This window comes from Nomascus leucogenys, chromosome 10 (assembly GCF_006542625.1).
Source record: "Nomascus leucogenys isolate Asia chromosome 10, Asia_NLE_v1, whole genome shotgun sequence".
Taxonomy (NCBI): domain Eukaryota; kingdom Metazoa; phylum Chordata; class Mammalia; order Primates; family Hylobatidae; genus Nomascus; species Nomascus leucogenys.
The window spans coordinates 41,443,252-41,459,687 of NC_044390.1; the positions used below are offsets into that span (position 1 = coordinate 41,443,252).

General features: G+C 52.6%; 1 protein-coding gene across 3 annotated transcripts; it reads left to right on the forward strand.

Annotated features, from left to right (window-relative positions):
* The first annotated feature begins 3,596 nt into the window (after window positions 1-3,596).
* On the forward strand, window positions 3,597-8,566 carry SBSN (suprabasin). Of its 3 annotated transcripts, XM_003280037.2 has the most exons (5): window positions 3,597-4,035; window positions 5,053-5,286; window positions 7,014-7,079; window positions 7,183-7,227; window positions 8,400-8,566. In XM_003280037.2, the coding sequence occupies exons 1-5, from the start codon at window positions 3,661-3,663 to the stop codon at window positions 8,421-8,423; spliced, it is 744 nt and encodes a 247-aa protein (XP_003280085.1). In that variant the 5' UTR covers window positions 3,597-3,660; the 3' UTR covers window positions 8,424-8,566. The 3 variants fall into 3 exon arrangements, with proteins under 3 accessions (XP_003280085.1, XP_030675997.1, XP_003280086.1); XM_030820137.1 differs by having other exon boundaries at window positions 3,638-5,286; XM_003280038.2 differs by lacking the exon at window positions 5,053-5,286 and having other exon boundaries at window positions 3,638-4,035.
* Window positions 8,567-16,436: the final 7,870 nt, after the last annotated feature.

Below are 16,436 nucleotides of genomic sequence, written 5' to 3' on the forward strand. Positions count from 1 at the left end.
AGCCCCTCACAGGGCTTGTGTTCTCGTTTGTTTGTTCATGACTGTGCCTCCAGCACTTAGAACAATACAAAGCAGGTTTTCTTTTCTTTTTTTTTTTTTTGAGACGGAGTCTCGCTCTGTCGCCCAGGCTGGAGTGCAGTGGCGCAACCTTGGCTCACTGCAAGCTCCGCCCCTCGGGTTCACGCCATTCTCCTGCCTCAGCCTCTCCAAGTAGCTGGGACTACAGGCGCCTGCCACCACGCCCGGCTAATTTTTTGTATTTTTAGTAGAGACGGGGTTTCACCGTGGTCTCGATCTCCTGACCTCGTGATCCGCCCGCCTCAGCCTCCCAAAGTGCTGGGATTACAAGCGTGAGCCACCGCGCCCGGCCACAAAGCAGGTTTTCAATAAATGTCTGACAAAGAACAAGTGGACAAACATCTCCCTCCCCTGCAGTCCCAGGGTAGGGGTTTGCTTGCACCTCAGTGACTCACAGGCAGGCACCCTCACCTGCAGAGCAGGTTGACACGCAGCTGTGACCAAGGTTCAGGGAGAGTGGGGGTTTGCACCAGGAAGTAGTCACCATCCCAGAGAGGGATGGATGCAAGAAGGGGCAGAATGACATAACCTCTTCCTTCCGCCAACATCCATGAGAAATTCATTTGCCAAGCACCTGCCATGGGACCAGGGCAGGGTGAGTCTCTCCTGCTTTGATGGCCTGGGAGAAGAAAGTAAACTGGGTGTACAGGTGAGGAGGTTTTAATGAACCGAGACCAAAACACAGATGATTAATTAAATAAAGGGAGCTACATTTTGGTGTACAATCAAGGAGGTGAAAAATATAACATCAACAAAACCAGGATTAAAAAGGGGCTGATTTTGGCTGTGTGCAGTGGCTCACACTTGTAATCCCAGCACTTTGGGAGGCCGAGGCAGGTAGACCACCTGAGGTCAGGAGTTTGAGACCAGCCTGGCCAACATGGTGAAACTCCATCTCTACTAAAAATACAAAAATTAGCTGGCTGTGGTGGTGTGCATCTGTAATCCTAGCTACTCAGGAGGCTGAGGCAGGAGAATCACTTGAACCTGGGAGGCGGAGGCTGCAGTGAGCCGAGATTGCCACTGCACTCCAGCCTGGGCATCAGAGTGAGAATTCATAAAAAAAAAAAAAAAAAAAAAAAAAAGGACAACTCCAGGCCATTCTCAGTTATGGAGACAGATGCTGAAGTCCTGAATCGAATCATGCCACAAAGGAATAGACAGACAGAGAAGAGGGACTGAGGCTGGCAGAAAATGAAAGGATGGGGTGGAGAAGGATAGAGAAGATGGGACACAGTTCAGGCCAGGCACGATGGCTCACACCTGTAATCCCTGCACTTGGGGAGGCCGAGGCAGGCGGATCACCTGAGGTCAGGAGTTCGAGACCAGCCTGGCCAACATGGTGAAACCCCGTCTCTACTGAAAGTACATAAATTAGCCGGGCATCATGGCAGGTGCCCGGCTAATCCCAGCTACTCAGGAGGCTGAGGCAGGAGAGTCACTTGAACCCAGGAGGCGGAGGTTGCAGTGAGCCGAGATCACACCACAGCATGCCAGCCTAGGGGACAGAGCGAGACTCTCCCTCCAAAAAAGCAAAAAGAAGATGGAACACAGTTCAAAGTGGGAGAAACCCCACCTCTTGATCTCTGGGTGGGTTAGGATTCTGACACTCATCACCCACTCTTCTCTGCCCAGCCACCTCCTGGTATGGGAAACTCCATCATTTCGGCCCTGGACCAGGGCAGAAAAACCACACCTGAGTTTGCCCAGGAATTTGGCTTTGTCCCTGGAGTGTGAAACCGGGAAACAGATTTGATGAGCTCAAGCTTGGAGAGGTGGCACACTTAGTCACCCTCTATAGGCAGAGCCCAGAGAAGGCAGGAGCTTCTGGATATCTGTCCTGGGATGCCTGTCTTTGGGTGGAGTCAAGTGTCCAGGAGCTGGAGAGGAACCCCGGGTCCTCTGAGGGGAGTGGGCCTTGGCGCCCTTGTTTGAGCAAAGCCTGAAAACACGTGCAGATTCTCGCCACACCTGGGCACCCACACACATAGCTCTGCCACCTCCAGCTGCTCACACCCTGCACATTCCTTCCTGCCTGGCCTTCCCACCAGCAATCCCACCTCCACCCCTCTCTCAGTCTCTCCCCTTGGCACCAAAACCCAAATATCTTTCATCCCTGCACCCACTGTACCCACCCACTGGCTCTTGTTCTGGTTTTAGCCTCCCTCCAAACTGGCTTCTAGATCCATCTGCTGCCCCAAGCCTGCCCACCACCACCTGCCCTTCCTTCTGATGCCCTTTTCATGCCTGAGGCCAGACTCTCAGCTGTTTCCCCTCCAACCCGAGCCAATATGTCAACACTTGGGGCTTCAGGTTGGGGCTTACGAGGCCCCATGTGGGGAGGGCAGGAAGGATGAGTGCCTGGCCCCAGCCCAGGTTCTGGCTCACAGGCTCCTGCTGCCCTGGGTCTTCGGCTCCTCCCCGTGGCTGCCTCAACCGGCTTTTCAGGAGACACTGCGTCCTGTTCCAGCTCATGGCAATCAGCCCCCTGCCCTTGCCCAAGGGCTGGGAGGCAGGAGGTCTGGGTTCTGCGACAGGAATGGGATCCTGCCTCCAAAATCTGCGACACTCCCCAATGGACCCTATGCTGCCCGGGCGACCCAGGTGCCCTTCCCTCCAGCACCCTGTGAGACCCAGACTCGGGCTCGGAGTCTCTTCCCTCGGCCTCTTCGAATCCATCCGTTTGTCCAGTCAATAAATATTTACTGAACCTCAGGCAGTGTTCAAGAAGCTAGGAATACAGCAGTGACCAGCACGACCAATTTACATTCCTAGTAGGTGAGACAGGCAATAAAAAATAAAGGTAATTTCAGATTTTTTTTTTCTGTGAAAACAAAAGGGTGATACTACAGAGTATAATTAATGCCATGTTATGGTCAGGAGAGGTTATCTTGCGAAGTTGGCATTTAAGTCAAGTACGGATGAGAAGGAGCCAGCCATGTGAAGATCTGGGTTCTGCATTCCAGGCAGAGAGAGGAGCATGTGCAAAGGCCCTGCAGCAGGAATGAGCTTGGTGTGTTTGTGGAACAGGGAGAAGGCCTGTGTGGCTGGAATGGAATGAGTGAGGGCAGGGGCCGGCCCACAAGAACGAGGTCTGATGACTCCTTCAACCCGCCTAGTGTTCTCCCCTCTCCAGACGGTGCCTCCGATCATTCTAGCCCCTCACTGCCTGGGGAGCTGGAGGCTTAGATGCCTGAGAGGAGTGAGGTGTTGAAGAATTGCCTGCATCCCAGGGATGGAGAGTGGTGGAAGGTGGGTTTGAGAGAGAGGGGGCCTGGACAGTGGGTGAGGAATGAAAAGAGGAGGTGGTTGGAAGGGCAGACACCCATCTCTGGGGTGGAGGGCAAGGAGCAAAGATGCCAGAGTTCTTCTCCATCCATGACTCACCCTCTCTTCCTCCTCCTCTCCATTGCTCAACTCCAAATCTCCCTGGGAAACACCTCCTTGACTGAGGACCAAGTCAGTGCCTCACAGGGGTAATTGAGTCATGAGGGGTGGAGAAGAGGGTGAGAGGGAGAGAGGATAAATAGCAGCGTGGCTTCCCTGGCTCCTTTCTGCATCCTCCCCAACCTTCCCAGCAATATGCATCTTGCACGTCTGGTCAGCTCCTGCTCCCTCCTTCTGCTATTGGGGGCCCTGCCTGGATGGACAGCCAACGATGACCCCATTGAGAAGGTCATTGAAGGGATCAACAGAGGGCTGAGCAATGCAGAGAGAGAGGTGGGCAAGGCCCTGGATGGCATCAACAGTGGAATCACGCATGCCGGAAGGGAAGTGGAGAAGGTTTTCAACGGACTTAGCAATATGGGGAGCCACACCGGCAAGGAGTTGGACAAAGGCGCCCAGGGGCTCAACCACGGCATGGACAAGGTAGCCCATGAGATCAACCATGGTATTGGACAAGCAGGAAAGGAAGCAGAGAAGTTTGGCCATGGGGTCAACAATGCTGCTGGACAGGTTGGGAAGGAGGCAGACAAACTGATCCATCACGGGGCCAACCAGGCGGGAAGTGAGGCAGGGAGGTTTGGCCAGGGAGTCCACCATGCTGCAGGGCAGGCCGGAAATGAGGCTGGGAGGTTTGGCCAGGGGGCCCACCATGGTCTCAGTGAGGGCTGGAAGGAGACAGAGAAGTTTGGCCAGGGGATCCACCATGCTGCCGGTCAGGCTGGGAAGGAGGCAGAGAAGTTTGGCCAGGGGGTCCACCATGCTGCGGGGCAGGCCGGAAATGAGGCAGGGAGATTTGGCCAGGGCATCCACCATGCTGCGGGGCAGGCCGGAAATGAGGCAGGGAGATTTGGCCAGGGCATCCACCATGCTGCGGGGCAGGCCGGAAATGAGGCAGGGAGATTTGGCCAGGGCATCCACCATGCTGCCGATCAGGCTGGGAAGGAGGCAGAGAAGTTTGGCCAAGGGGTCCACCATGCTGCCGGTCAGGCTGGGAAGGAGGCAGAGAAGTTTGGCCAGGGGGTCCACCATGCTGCCGGTCAGGCTGGGGAGGAGGCAGAGAAGTTTGGCCAGGGGGTCCACCATGCTGCCGGTCAGGCTGGGAAGGAGGCAGAGAAGTTTGGCCAGGGGGTCCACCATGCTGCCGGTCAGGCTGGGAAGGAGACAGAGAAGTTTGGCCAGGGGGTCCACCATGCTGCCGGGCAGGCTGGGAAGGAGGCAGAGAAGCTCGGCCATGGGGTCCACCATGGGGTTAATGAGGCCTGGAAGGAAGCAGAGAAATTTGGCCAGGGAGTCCACCATGCTGCCTCGCAGGTGGGGAAGGAGGGAGACAGAGTGGTCCAAGGCCTCCATCATGGCGTTAGTCAGGCTGAAAGGGAGGCGGGGCAGTTTGGCCACGACATTCACTACACAGCAGGGCAGGCTGGGAAAGAGAGAGACATGGCAGTTCATGGTGTCCAACCTGGGGTCCACGAGGCCGGGAAGGAGGCAGGGCAGTTTGGCCAGGGAGTTCACCATACCCTTGAACAGGCCGGAAAGGAAGCAGACAAAGCGGTCCAAGGGTTCCACACTGGGGTCCACCAGGCTGGGAAGGAAGCAGAGAAACTTGGCCAAGGGGTCAACCATGCTGCTGACCAGGCTGGAAAGGAAGTGGAGAAGCTTGGCCAAGGTGCCCACCATGCTGCTGGCCAGGCCGGGAAGGAGCCACAGAATGCTCATAATGGGGTCAACCAAGCCAGCAAGGAGGCCAACCAGCTGCTGAATGTAGGTGAACAGGGATGGGGAAATGGGGGATGGGGGGTTGGGGGAGGGAAAGGTTAAACCCCTGGAACATTTGGGGAGGTCCATGTAGCCTTCGTATGGTGAAAGAAGCTTGGGCAGCTATATCACTGTGCTCCTCCCCCTTCCCCATCTCCCTTACAAAGGAGCCGGTGGCAGCTGGTCAGATGGGGTGAGCCACCTTGTCTGCAAAGCACGTATCAGACAGGGTGGCGGGCACCCTGTCCCACCTTCAGGGAGCTGCCCTCCTGGTTAAGGGGGCGAGTGGGGACCATGAAGCCCCTCCTGGGGAACAGGAAACAGTTCCTGAGATCAAGATCTAGTATAGTGCAAAGGGATTGAGTGTTGAGAAAACCTGGTTAGGAGAGTGAGCATGAGAAATAGCTTTTGGAGATGAGCCTTAGCCTGTGTAATCTTTGTAACTGCTCTCTGATGTGGTCAAGATGAGGCTGCTGACGCCCTGATTCTCAGATAAGGAAACAAAGGCTCAGAGAGGTTAGGGGACATGCCAAGGTCCTGTGGCTAGTGCCCAGCTTTGGCGGAGGGCAGGCCAGGGTTCTCTTCCCCTACGCTGCCCAGCAAGGAGAGGTTTTCTGGTAGGTTTCTCTCACCCATTTATGTAGAGGGAACAGAGGCCAGGTTCAGTGGCTCATGCCTATTAACCCCAGCACTTTGGGAGGCCGAGGCAGGCGGATCACTTGAGCTCAAGAGTTCTTTGGTCAGTTGGCCAGTTCTTTGGTTTGTTGGTCACCTGACCAACATGGTGAAACCCCATGTCTACTAAAAATACAAAAATTAGCCGGGTGTGGTGGCGGGCACTTCTAATCCCAGCTACTCAGAAGCCTGAGGCAGGAGAATCCCTTGAACCCGGGAAGCGGAGGTTGCAGTGAGCCGAGATTGCACCATTGCACTCCAGCCTGGGCAACAGAGTGAGACTGTCTCCAAAAAATAAAATAAAATAAAATATGTAGAGGAAACAGAGACTGGAGGCAGGCAAATAGCACCACTCACAACAGAACAGGCACCAAGGAGGGAGTGTGGGGAGCAGGAGAGGGTGGACTCCTGTGCGCCCTCACTCTCCAGGCCCCGTGAGGGGTCCTGGGATCTGCAAGACGTGACTGGCTCAGACGTCAAAGCCCAGAGCCACATCTGCCGCCAGACAAAGCCAGGGATGGGTGGGTGGGGAGGAATGGTTCAGCAGAGGAGTGGGCGTGGCAGGCTGCAGGGTGCCGTAAGCAGAGGATGGTGCACTGTGGGATTTGGGGCTGGCAACAGCTTCCGGGGTTGGGGGCACTGCTAGGGTGCATGGCTGAGTGTCTGGGGCTGGGTTAAGGACAAGGATCAGCGGAGTTAGGGATGCGGCTAGACAGGGCATAGAAGGGTAGATTTGAGGTCAGGGCTGAGGTTAAACTAGGTCCTGATATCGTCATGGATCCTCTACCTTCCCTTTCCACCAGCCCCTCCTCCGTGACTGAGGGCACTTCATTAAGGAAATTAAAAGGGGCTTTGGGGAGGAAAAGGCAGCAGGAGGCAGAATGCCCACGGGAGCACAGGCTTTGGGTTTTCTTCTGGACAGTGAGGAGGCAGTGGGTTAAGCTGTGCCTCCCACCCCAGCCCCAGTCACCCTGGAGGGGACCAGGTCCCTGGGGAAAAGGAACTGGGAGACCCCCCGCGGTGAGGGGTTGTAACAAGAGTCTGGGCTTTGTCCACAGGGCAACCATCAAGGCGGATCTTCCGGCCATCAAGGAGGGGCCACAACCACGCCGTTAGCCTCTGGGGTACGTGCGGACTCCGGGGTAGGGGAGAGGAGGCCCCTGGGAGTTCCCTAGCATGGCTGTGGGTCGGACGCTGGAGACTGACCTTCTTGTCCTTGAATTGCAGGCCTCGGTCAACACGCCTTTCATCAACCTTCCCGCCCTGTGCAGGGTGAGTGCCCCACAGGCGTCTCTTTTCTGCTCTGCGTCCCGATAGATACGCTCACCCCGACCCCTTCCCGGTGTCTGTTTGGACAGCTCCCCAGGCGGGCAGACCTGCAGCCTCTGCAGAGACCCTCCAACCTGATATCCAGTCCTGGGCTTCCCTCTCTCCACCCGCTCCCTCCCCTTTGCACCCTGCCCTCATCTTTTGGGTGCCTTTCATTTCCACCAAGGCAAACACAAGCTGGCAGAAAAGACCTCCCGGGCCCTGGTGCCCCTGGGAGCCAGGGAGGGAGGAGGGGCTGCTGACTGTTTTCATTCCCTCTCTCTCCTTGTCCTCATTCCTCGATTCCCATTTGCTGACTGGCTTCCCTCCTGTCCCCACCCTGCTGCAAATGCCTTTGCTTCATGCTGGGAGGGGGAGCCTGTGTCTTTGTCTTCTCCCTGGTGCAAGGTCACCCCAGTGCAGAGGCTCCTGTGGAATCCTGGTTCCCAGTTGGGACTCAAAGTAACCTTCTGACTCTTTATTTTAATTTATTGAGACGGAGTCTCACTGTATCCCCCAGGCTGGAGTGCAGTGGCGATCTCAGCTTGCTGCAACCTCCGTCTCCTGGGTTCAAGTGATTCTCCTATCTCAGCCTCCTGAGTAGCTGGGATTACAGGTGTGCGCCAACATGCCCAGCTAATTTTTGTATTTTTAGTAGAGACAGGGGTTTCACCATATTGGCCAGGCTGGTCTCGAACTCCTGATCTCAAGTGATCCCCCTTCCTTGGCCTCCCAAAGTGCTGGGATTACAGGTGTAAGCCACTGCACCCAGCCTCTTTTTGCACTTGTTATATCTGCTGCCTGAGACCTGGTGCAGGCCAGGGTGAGGGTGTGTCACGGAGGAGGAAGGCCCACCCTTGTGTATCCCGGGCTATGGGGGCCGCAGAGCATCCTCTGAGGCTAAGCACACGAGGCTTGTTGGTTCCTGCAGAGGCCCCAGTCCCTCTGCCTGCGGGGACTGGCTTCCTGGTATTCTTAAGTTTAGATGCTACCTTCCTGAAACTTCCCCAGAACATAACTCTGGGGCCAGAGCCGCCAGTGCCCCTTGTGCTTCTCCCGAGGGGCGGGGCTGAGGTCTTGGGTCCTGTCATGACTGTGGACCCTGCATTCACCCCTGCTCTCCTTCTCTCTTCCAGAGTGTCGCCAACATCATGCCCTAAACTGGCACCCGGCCTTGCTGGGAGACTAATGTCGCCATTGTCACATCAGCTGACATGACGTAGAGGGGTTGGGGGTGGGGGACAGGTTTCTGGAGTCCCTGAAGGGGGTTGTACTGGGATTTGTGAATAAACTCGATACACTACGCTGTCTCATTGTGGTCCCCTGGGCTCCCTAAGGAGGGATGGACAGGGAGGCGGGAGGGGCTTGTCTTTTCTTGTTACTTTGCTGAAGAAGTCGGAGTGTCTGATGCACAGGGTGGGTTGAGCTGGAGATTTCAGGCTGATCAGCCGTAAGAGGGCAGGTAATGGGGACAAACTACGCTTTGCTGGGGTGCAAAGTTCGTGCTGGCTACTGGCAGGAGGACTCGTGCAGGGAAAACCACTGCAGGCCACTGGTGGGGACAGACACACTGGGAGAGAATGGTCTGGGCCCAGGAGGTAGCATCCTCAGTCAAGGGGGTGGGGCGCCAAAAGAATAACAATAACTTGTATTTATTGTGTAGTTGAGACATGCCAGGCTGCCTGCCAGGCGCATTACCTGCATGACATCATTGACTCCTCCCAACCACCCAGTTAGGTGAAAGGGACTGTTATTGCCCCATTTTATAGAGAAGCACGTGGGGGCTTGCACACATTAAGAAACATGACCAAGTTTACACAGTCAGTAAGTGGAAGGAGAGAAACAGTGAAGAGATACAAAGGATATTCTGGAAAAACAGAGGTCTTTGCCCTTTGGCGTCAGCAGAGAAGGGGAACTGGTGAATAAGAAAAGTGAGACACGGGATGGGGCTGGGGATCCTCTCAGGGGAAGGAGGGGGAAGGATGGAAGGCTCAGGTGGAAGACATGCTGGTGACAGGAGCCACCTAAGTAGGGGCACAGAAGGCCCCATTTTCAGATCTGTGGACCATTCAAAGCCCAGAGGAACAATGATTACAATTACTGAGTACAGAGCACTTGCTAGACTCAAGGTACCGTGTACAGAGTTGTTCATATTCTTTTTTTTGAGACTGAATCTTGCTCTTTCGCCCAGGCCGGAGTGCAGAGATGCGATCATGGCTCACTGCTGCCTCGACCTCCTGGGTTCAAGCAATCCTCCCACCTCAGCCTCTTGAGTAGCTGGAATTACTACAGGCACGTGCCACCACACTTGGCTAATCAAATTTTCTTTTTCTTTTTTTTTCTTTCTTTTTTTTTTTTTTTTTTTAGAGATGGGGTCTCACAATATTGCCCAGGCTGTTCTCAAACTCCTGGGCTCAAGGGATTCTCCCACCTCAGCCTCTTGAGTAGCTGGAACTACAGGCACGCACCACCACACTTGGCTAATTAAAAATTATTTTTTTGGCCGGGCACAGTGGTTCACGCCTGTAATCCTAGTACTTTGGGAGGCCGAGGCTGGCAGATCATGAGGTCAAGAGTTCAAGACTAGCCTGACCAACATGGGGAAACCCTGTCTCTACTAAAAATACAAAAAAAAATTAGCCGGGCATGGTGGCACGTGCCTGTAATCCTAGCTACTCAGGAGGTTGAGGCAGGAGAATAACTTGAACCTGGGAAGTGGAGGTTGCAGTGAGCCGAGATTGCACCTCTGCACTCCAGCCTGGGCGACAAGGCGAGACTCCGTCTCAAAAAAAAAAAAAAAGTTTTTTTTCTTTTTTTGGTAGAGACAGGGCCTCACTATATTGCCCATGCTGTTCTCAAACTCCTGGGCTCAAGGGATTCTCCCGCCTTGGCCTCCCAAAGTGGTGGGATTACAGGCATGAGCCACTTCATCTGGCCTGTTCATGTTCTTTAAGTCTCCCACAACCCAAAGGCAGAGGCCCTCTTATTGTCACCGTTGTATTGATGAGGATGCCGTGGCTCAGTGGGACAAGGGCGCCCACAGAGAAAGCAGCAGGCCTGGGTCTGGCTCCGTCTATCGCCAGCACCTGACTTCTCATGGTTCCCGGTGAAGTCTCCGTAACACTCCCAGGCACTAGCTTGGGTGCTGGGAGACTTGCGTTCCAATCAGGAGCAAAATGCCTGAAGGCCGCCTGCTTCCCCTCTTGGGGCCACGATTTCCTCCTGTATAAAGGGAGGCAGGGATTCGACAACTATTGCTTCCAGCTACAAAATTCCATCAATGGGGGACTGAAAATAATAGACAGTGTTCTTGCCCTTGGGGAATTCACAGCCTTCCTGGGAGGCAAGGCCTATAAACAGAATGTGAATGCAAACACACAAAGCCACGCATCAATAAGAGCTCAATGGCTGGCAAGGGGAGGGGCCTGCGTTTGTGCAAAAAACGTGACGTTCCTCACTTTATAGTCACTGCGTTTTCCCTTATTTTGTGGAACCATCATTTCATTACGTATGCTCCTTTCCTCCCCCTGCGATATTTTATTTTGAAAACATTTCAAACATCATGAAAAGATGAAAGAATTTTATAGTGAACACCAGCATTCTCACCACTTAGATTTTACCATACTTGCTTGATCACACATCTGTCCGTTTAGCCCCATATCAAACATTTTTGATGCATTTCAAAGTAAACTGTAAACATTATATTTGCTGCATTTTGTCTTATTTATTTTTTGAGACAGAGTCTTGGTCTATCGTTCAAGCTGGAGTGCAGCGGCAGGGTCATTGCTAACTGCAGCCTCAGTCTCCTGGGCTCAAGCAATCCTCCCACCTCAGCCTCCCAAGTAGCTGGGACTACAAGCACACACCACCATGCCTGGCTAATTTTGTAATTTTTTTTTTTTTGTAGAGATGGGGGTCTCATTATGTTGCCCAGGCTGGTCTTGAACTCCTGAGCTCAAGCAATCCTCCTGCCTCAGCCTCCCAAAGTGCTGGGAATACAGGTGTGAGCCACAGCACCCAGCTGCTTGCTGCACTGATATAAATAGAACCTTCCATTCATGTCAGATACTGATTGAGGGTCTGCTCTGTGCTGGACATCATTTCACAGGTATTGCGGGAGGCCCTACTTAAAAGAATACTATAGTGGCGGCTTTTGAAAAGGCAACATTCAAGGGACTCTTTCTTTTGTGAAGTAAAAGCTTTCATTGACTTTATTTTTATTAAAAAAAATATATATATATATATTTTTTGAGACAGTCTTGCTGTGTCATCCAGGCTGGATTGCAGTGGGGTAATATCGGCTCACTGCAACCTCTGCCTCCCGGGCTCAAGCAATTCTCCTGCCTCAGCCTCCCTTACAGGTGCGTGTCACCACACCCAGCTAATTTTTGAATTTTCAGTAGAGACGGGGTTTCACCATGTTGGCCAGGCTGGTCTCGAACTCCTGACTTCAGTTGATTCGCCCGCCTTGGCCTCCCAAAGTATTGGGATTACAGGCGTGAACCACTGCGCCTGGCCATCACCCGGCTGATTGACTATTTTTTAGGCATATTTTCTTGCTGGATTTGCTTGGAGGGGGGTCCTGAAAATACCAAAGAGTTACAAGATAATTGATAGGCACTGAGTCAGTCCTGGGAGGCTTCTGAATAAAAAGGAGATCTTTGAGTCGGTTTTGAGGGTAAAAGAGGCCTGGCTCTCTCCTGCCTGGAGGTCTTGTGTGCTGTTCCCTCTACTAGGGACAATCTCCATGTCCCTTGGCCCCTCATACTGGCTCTTCCCTACCCTTTTGCATCTCAGCTACCTTGACTGCTCAACCTGAGCTACGGCCACCCTGCCACTCTCTCTCATAGCCCTGATCTTGTTTTTCCTGTTGGTTATGACAATCTGTAATCATATTACAAATATCGTATCCATCTCCCCCCAGACAAAGAGGTTCAAGCAGTGATGTCAAGGCCAGGCATGAATGTCTGGCAAGGAGCAGAAGGGAAGCCACTGGCTTGAGCAGGTTGGGAAGGGCCATGGAACGAGTGTGAGCAAGACACAGGCTGCTTTGCCTGAGATGGGTGGAGCCAGGCTAGGGAGAAACACGGAGAGGAAGGGCCAGTTTCTGAGGATGTTGAAGAACAGGGAGAGGAGTTTGGGTGTGGCTCTCACCGGGCATCTTTTACAGGGTCTGTGCTACGCACTTACAGGCATGATTCATTTCATCCCCCCAACCACCCAGGAGGCAAGTACCATGATCATCGCCCTCACAGATGTTGAAGAAGAGGTGCACGGAAGGGAGCGTGTTGCCTGAGGCCACCCTGCTAGTAAGTGGTGATGGCGTGGCTCCAGTTCAAGGGCACTTCCCTGCTGAACATCTCTAGCAGTGAGGTGGCATGCTGCCCTTGCGACCCCCAGGAAGGGGGAGGGGGCTACATCCAAATGAGTGGTTTTTTTTTTTTTTTTTTTTTGACAGAGTCTTGTTCTGTTGCCCAGGCTGGAGTGCAGTGGTGCGATCTTGGCTCACTGCAATCTCCGAATCCCGGGTTCAGGAGATTCTCCTGCCTCAGCCTCCCAAGTAGCTGGGATTACAGGTACACACCACGCCTGGCTAATTTTTGTATTTTTAGTAGCCATGGGGTTTCACCATGTTGGCCAGTCTGGTCTCAAACTCCTGACCTTAGGTGATCTGCCCGCCTTGGCCTCCCAAAGTGCTGGGATTACAGGTGAGAGCCACCCTCTCCTGGCTCCAAATGAGTGTTCTTTAAAAGTAAGTTTCCACATCTGGCATTTTTTTTTTTTAATTGAGGCAGGGTCTCGCCCTGTTGTCCAGGCTGGAGTGCAGTGGCGTAATCATGGCTCACTGCAACCTCAGCCTCCCGGATTCAAGCAATCCATGTGCCTCAGCTTCCCAAGTGGCTGGGACTATGGGCACACGTCACTACACCCTGGCAATTTTTGTATTTTTTGTAGAGACAGGGTCTCACCATGTTGCCCAGCTTGGTTGGGAACTCTTGGGCTCAAGCAATCTTCCCTCCTTGGCCTCCCAAGGTTTTGGGATTATAGGCGTGAGCCATGCATCTGGCATTTTCAGGATGTGTGCATGTGTGTGTCACAAGATTAAACAACTGCCAAGAAAGCATTCCAGCCACAGCAATGTGACCAGCACTGCCGAGAACATATATTGAGTGCTTCTGAGTGGCAGACACTTCTCTAAGCAATTTACATGTATTACTTCACTTAATCCTCACATTCACCCCTCTTTACAGATGAGGAAACTGTTGCACAGATGGGTTAAGATCATGGTTAATAAGCGGTGGAGCTAGGGTTTGAATGTAAGCTCTGGGATAGGCACCGTGGAAGAGGTAAGACTGTAGGTGCCAGTTTGAGATCTGGGACCCCACAGAAGGGAGCAGAGATATCACCCACTCCCAAAGCCTCATCTTCCCACTAGACTGAGTCCAGCCTCCAATCTCCCTCCTCCCTGGTCTCTGTACTCCACAACCCCCAACAATCAGTTCCCCAGGGGAACCCTGTTAGCACCCGTGGCAGCCCAGAACCCTCGGCTGGTTCCACCTCATTCAGAGTAAAAATTAAAGTCAAAGTTGGCCAAGTGTGGTGGCTCATGCCTGTAATCCCAGCACTTTGGGAGGCCTAGGCAGGTGGATCACTTGAGGTCAGGAGTTCGAGACCAGCCTAGACAACATGGCGAAACTCTGTCTCTACTAAAAATACAAAAATTAGCCAGGCAATGGTGGCAGGCGCCTATAATCCCAGCTACTCGGGAGGCTAAGGCAGGAGAATCACTTGTACCCTGGAGGCGGAGGTTGTGGTGAGCCGAGATTGCGCCATTGACCTTCAGCCTGAGCGACAGAGTGAGACCCAGTCTCAAAAAAAAAAAAAAAAAAAAAAAAAAAAGCCAGTCTTCATAATAGTCCCCAAGACCCCAGGATCTTTCCCTCTTTGACTTTAGCTTCTCCCATCCCAACACTGCTCCAGCCACAATGGTCCTCAAATATAGTAGGCAGGCTCCTGCCTCCAGGCCTTTGCATGGCTGTTCCCGCTGCTTGGAACCCACTAGCCCCAGCTAATCCCCATGGTTCACTCTTCCACTCCCTGCAGGGGTCAGCTCACAGGCCACATCTCAAAGAGCCTTTCCCGAGTACCCTATTTAAAACACGTCTCTGTCACCTATTGCCCAACTTCCCCCACCATGAATGTAAGTTCTGCAAGGAGAATGCTTTTTTCGAGACAAGGTCTCACTCTGTCACCCAGGCTGGAGTGCAGTGGTGTGATCATAGCAGCCTCAACCTCCAGAGCTCAAGTGATCCTCTCACCTCAGCCTCTGGAGTAGCTAGAACTACAGGTGTGCACCACCACACCCGACTACTTTTTCAAAAACATTTTTTAGAGATGGGGTCTCTCTGTGTTGCCCAGGCTGGTCTCGAACTTTTGACCTCAAGTGATCTACTTGCCTCAGCCTCTCAAAGTGCTGGGCTTGCAGGCATAAGTTGGGATTATGAGGTGTCACTCAGCTGGAGAATGATTTCTAGGCTGTATCCCCAGTGTCTGGAATAGGCGTGTCACAGAGCAGGTAGTCATAAATATTTGCTGAATGAATGATGTGGTGAATTAGAGAGAAGAGCTGAGACCAGAGGGCCTTAGACATGACATAGGCATGTCAGATTTGTGGGTGCCATCATGCATAAGAACATGGGTGGCACAGTGATGGAGGAGAGAAAGCTGTTTGGAGTCAGACTGACCTGGCTCAAGTTTTTTGTTGTTGTTGTTGTTTTGAGACGGAGTTTTGCTCTGTTGTCCAGGCTGGAGTGCAATGGTGCAATCTCGGTTCACTGCAACCTCCACTTCCCAGGTTCAAGCAATTTTCTTGCTTCAGCCTCCTGAGTAGCTGGGATTATAGGTGCCTGTCACCACACTCAGCTAATTTTTGTATTTTTAGTAGAGACGGGGTTTTCACCATGTTGGCCAGGCTGGTCTTGAACTCCTGACCTCAGATGATCCACCTGCCTTAGCCTCCCAAAGTGCCTGGCTCAAGTTTTGACGACCCTATTTTACCACAGTCTTTTCACGTATGATTTTGTGTGTGATGCTGAGCCACTTGGGCCTCAGTTACCTCATCTGTATAATGGGAATAATATTAACCTCTTGTGGTCATATTGAGGATTCAATGAGATCATGTATGTGAAAGCAGCTAATATTTTATTTGGTTCACACTAGGTATTTAATAAGGATGCCCTAGGGCTGATCTGAGGTGGCTGCTCAGGCCCAGCGATGTCTGAGGGGCAATTTTTTCCTAGCAGGTAGAACAAAGGCCTGTTGGTGGCATGGGAGAATTGAGGTGATCCATGGACACGGCTTTGAATAACTGAATCACACAGGGAGAAACTTACCTTCTTCTCAATTTTCTTTTAAGCTGTCTGACTATGTTAAAGAGAAAGACTTCATTTTAGTTTTTGAAAAAATTTATTATTAGTGGTATTTTCTTGAGGCCTGGACCTACCTTTGAGAAAGACCCCATGTCCGCCTGTGCTGGTGAGCCAGAACACCTCTTTCATACTTGCTAATCTTCTTTCTTAACAAAAAGGGCACATGGCTGGGTGCGGTGGCTCATGCCTGTAATCCCAGCACTTTGGGAGGCCGATGTGGGCAGATCACTTGAGGTCAGGAGTTCGAGACCAGCCTGTCCAACATCGTCAAAACCCATCTCTACTAAAAATACAAAAATTAACTGGGCATGGTGGTGTGCACCTGCAATCCCAGCTATTTCGGAGGCTGAGGAAGGAGAATTGCTTGAACCCGGGAGGTTGAGGTTGCAGTGAGCGGAGATCGCACCACTGCACTCCAGCCTGGGCGACAGAGGGAGACTACATCTCAAAACAAAACAAATAAACAAACAAAAAACAAAGAGAGTGCAGGAGCTGCAGCAAGTATAATGTAATACCACTGTTTGCTCATGCCTGTCATCCCAGCTACTTTGGGAGGCTAAGGCAGGAGGATCATATGAGCCCAGGGGTTCGAGATCAGCCTGGGCAACACAACAAGATCTCATCTTCACAAAAATAAAAATTAAAAAATTAGCTGGAGGCTAGGTGCTGTGGCTCACGCCTGTAATCCCAACACTTTGGGAGGCCGAGGCAGGCAGATCACGAGGTCAGGAGTTCGAGACCAGC

Excerpts from the sequence above, each read along its gene's own strand:
- SBSN (XM_030820137.1), top strand. The coding sequence starts at position 3,661 with ATGCATCTTGCACGTCTGGTCAGCTCCTGCTCCCTCCTTCTGCTATTG. Across the intron at positions 7,080-7,182 it reads CCACGCCGTTAGCCTCTGGG|GCCTCGGTCAACACGCCTTT; the intron begins GTACGTGCGGAC and ends CTTGAATTGCAG. Across the intron at positions 7,228-8,399 it reads ACCTTCCCGCCCTGTGCAGG|AGTGTCGCCAACATCATGCC; the intron begins GTGAGTGCCCCA and ends TCTCTCTTCCAG.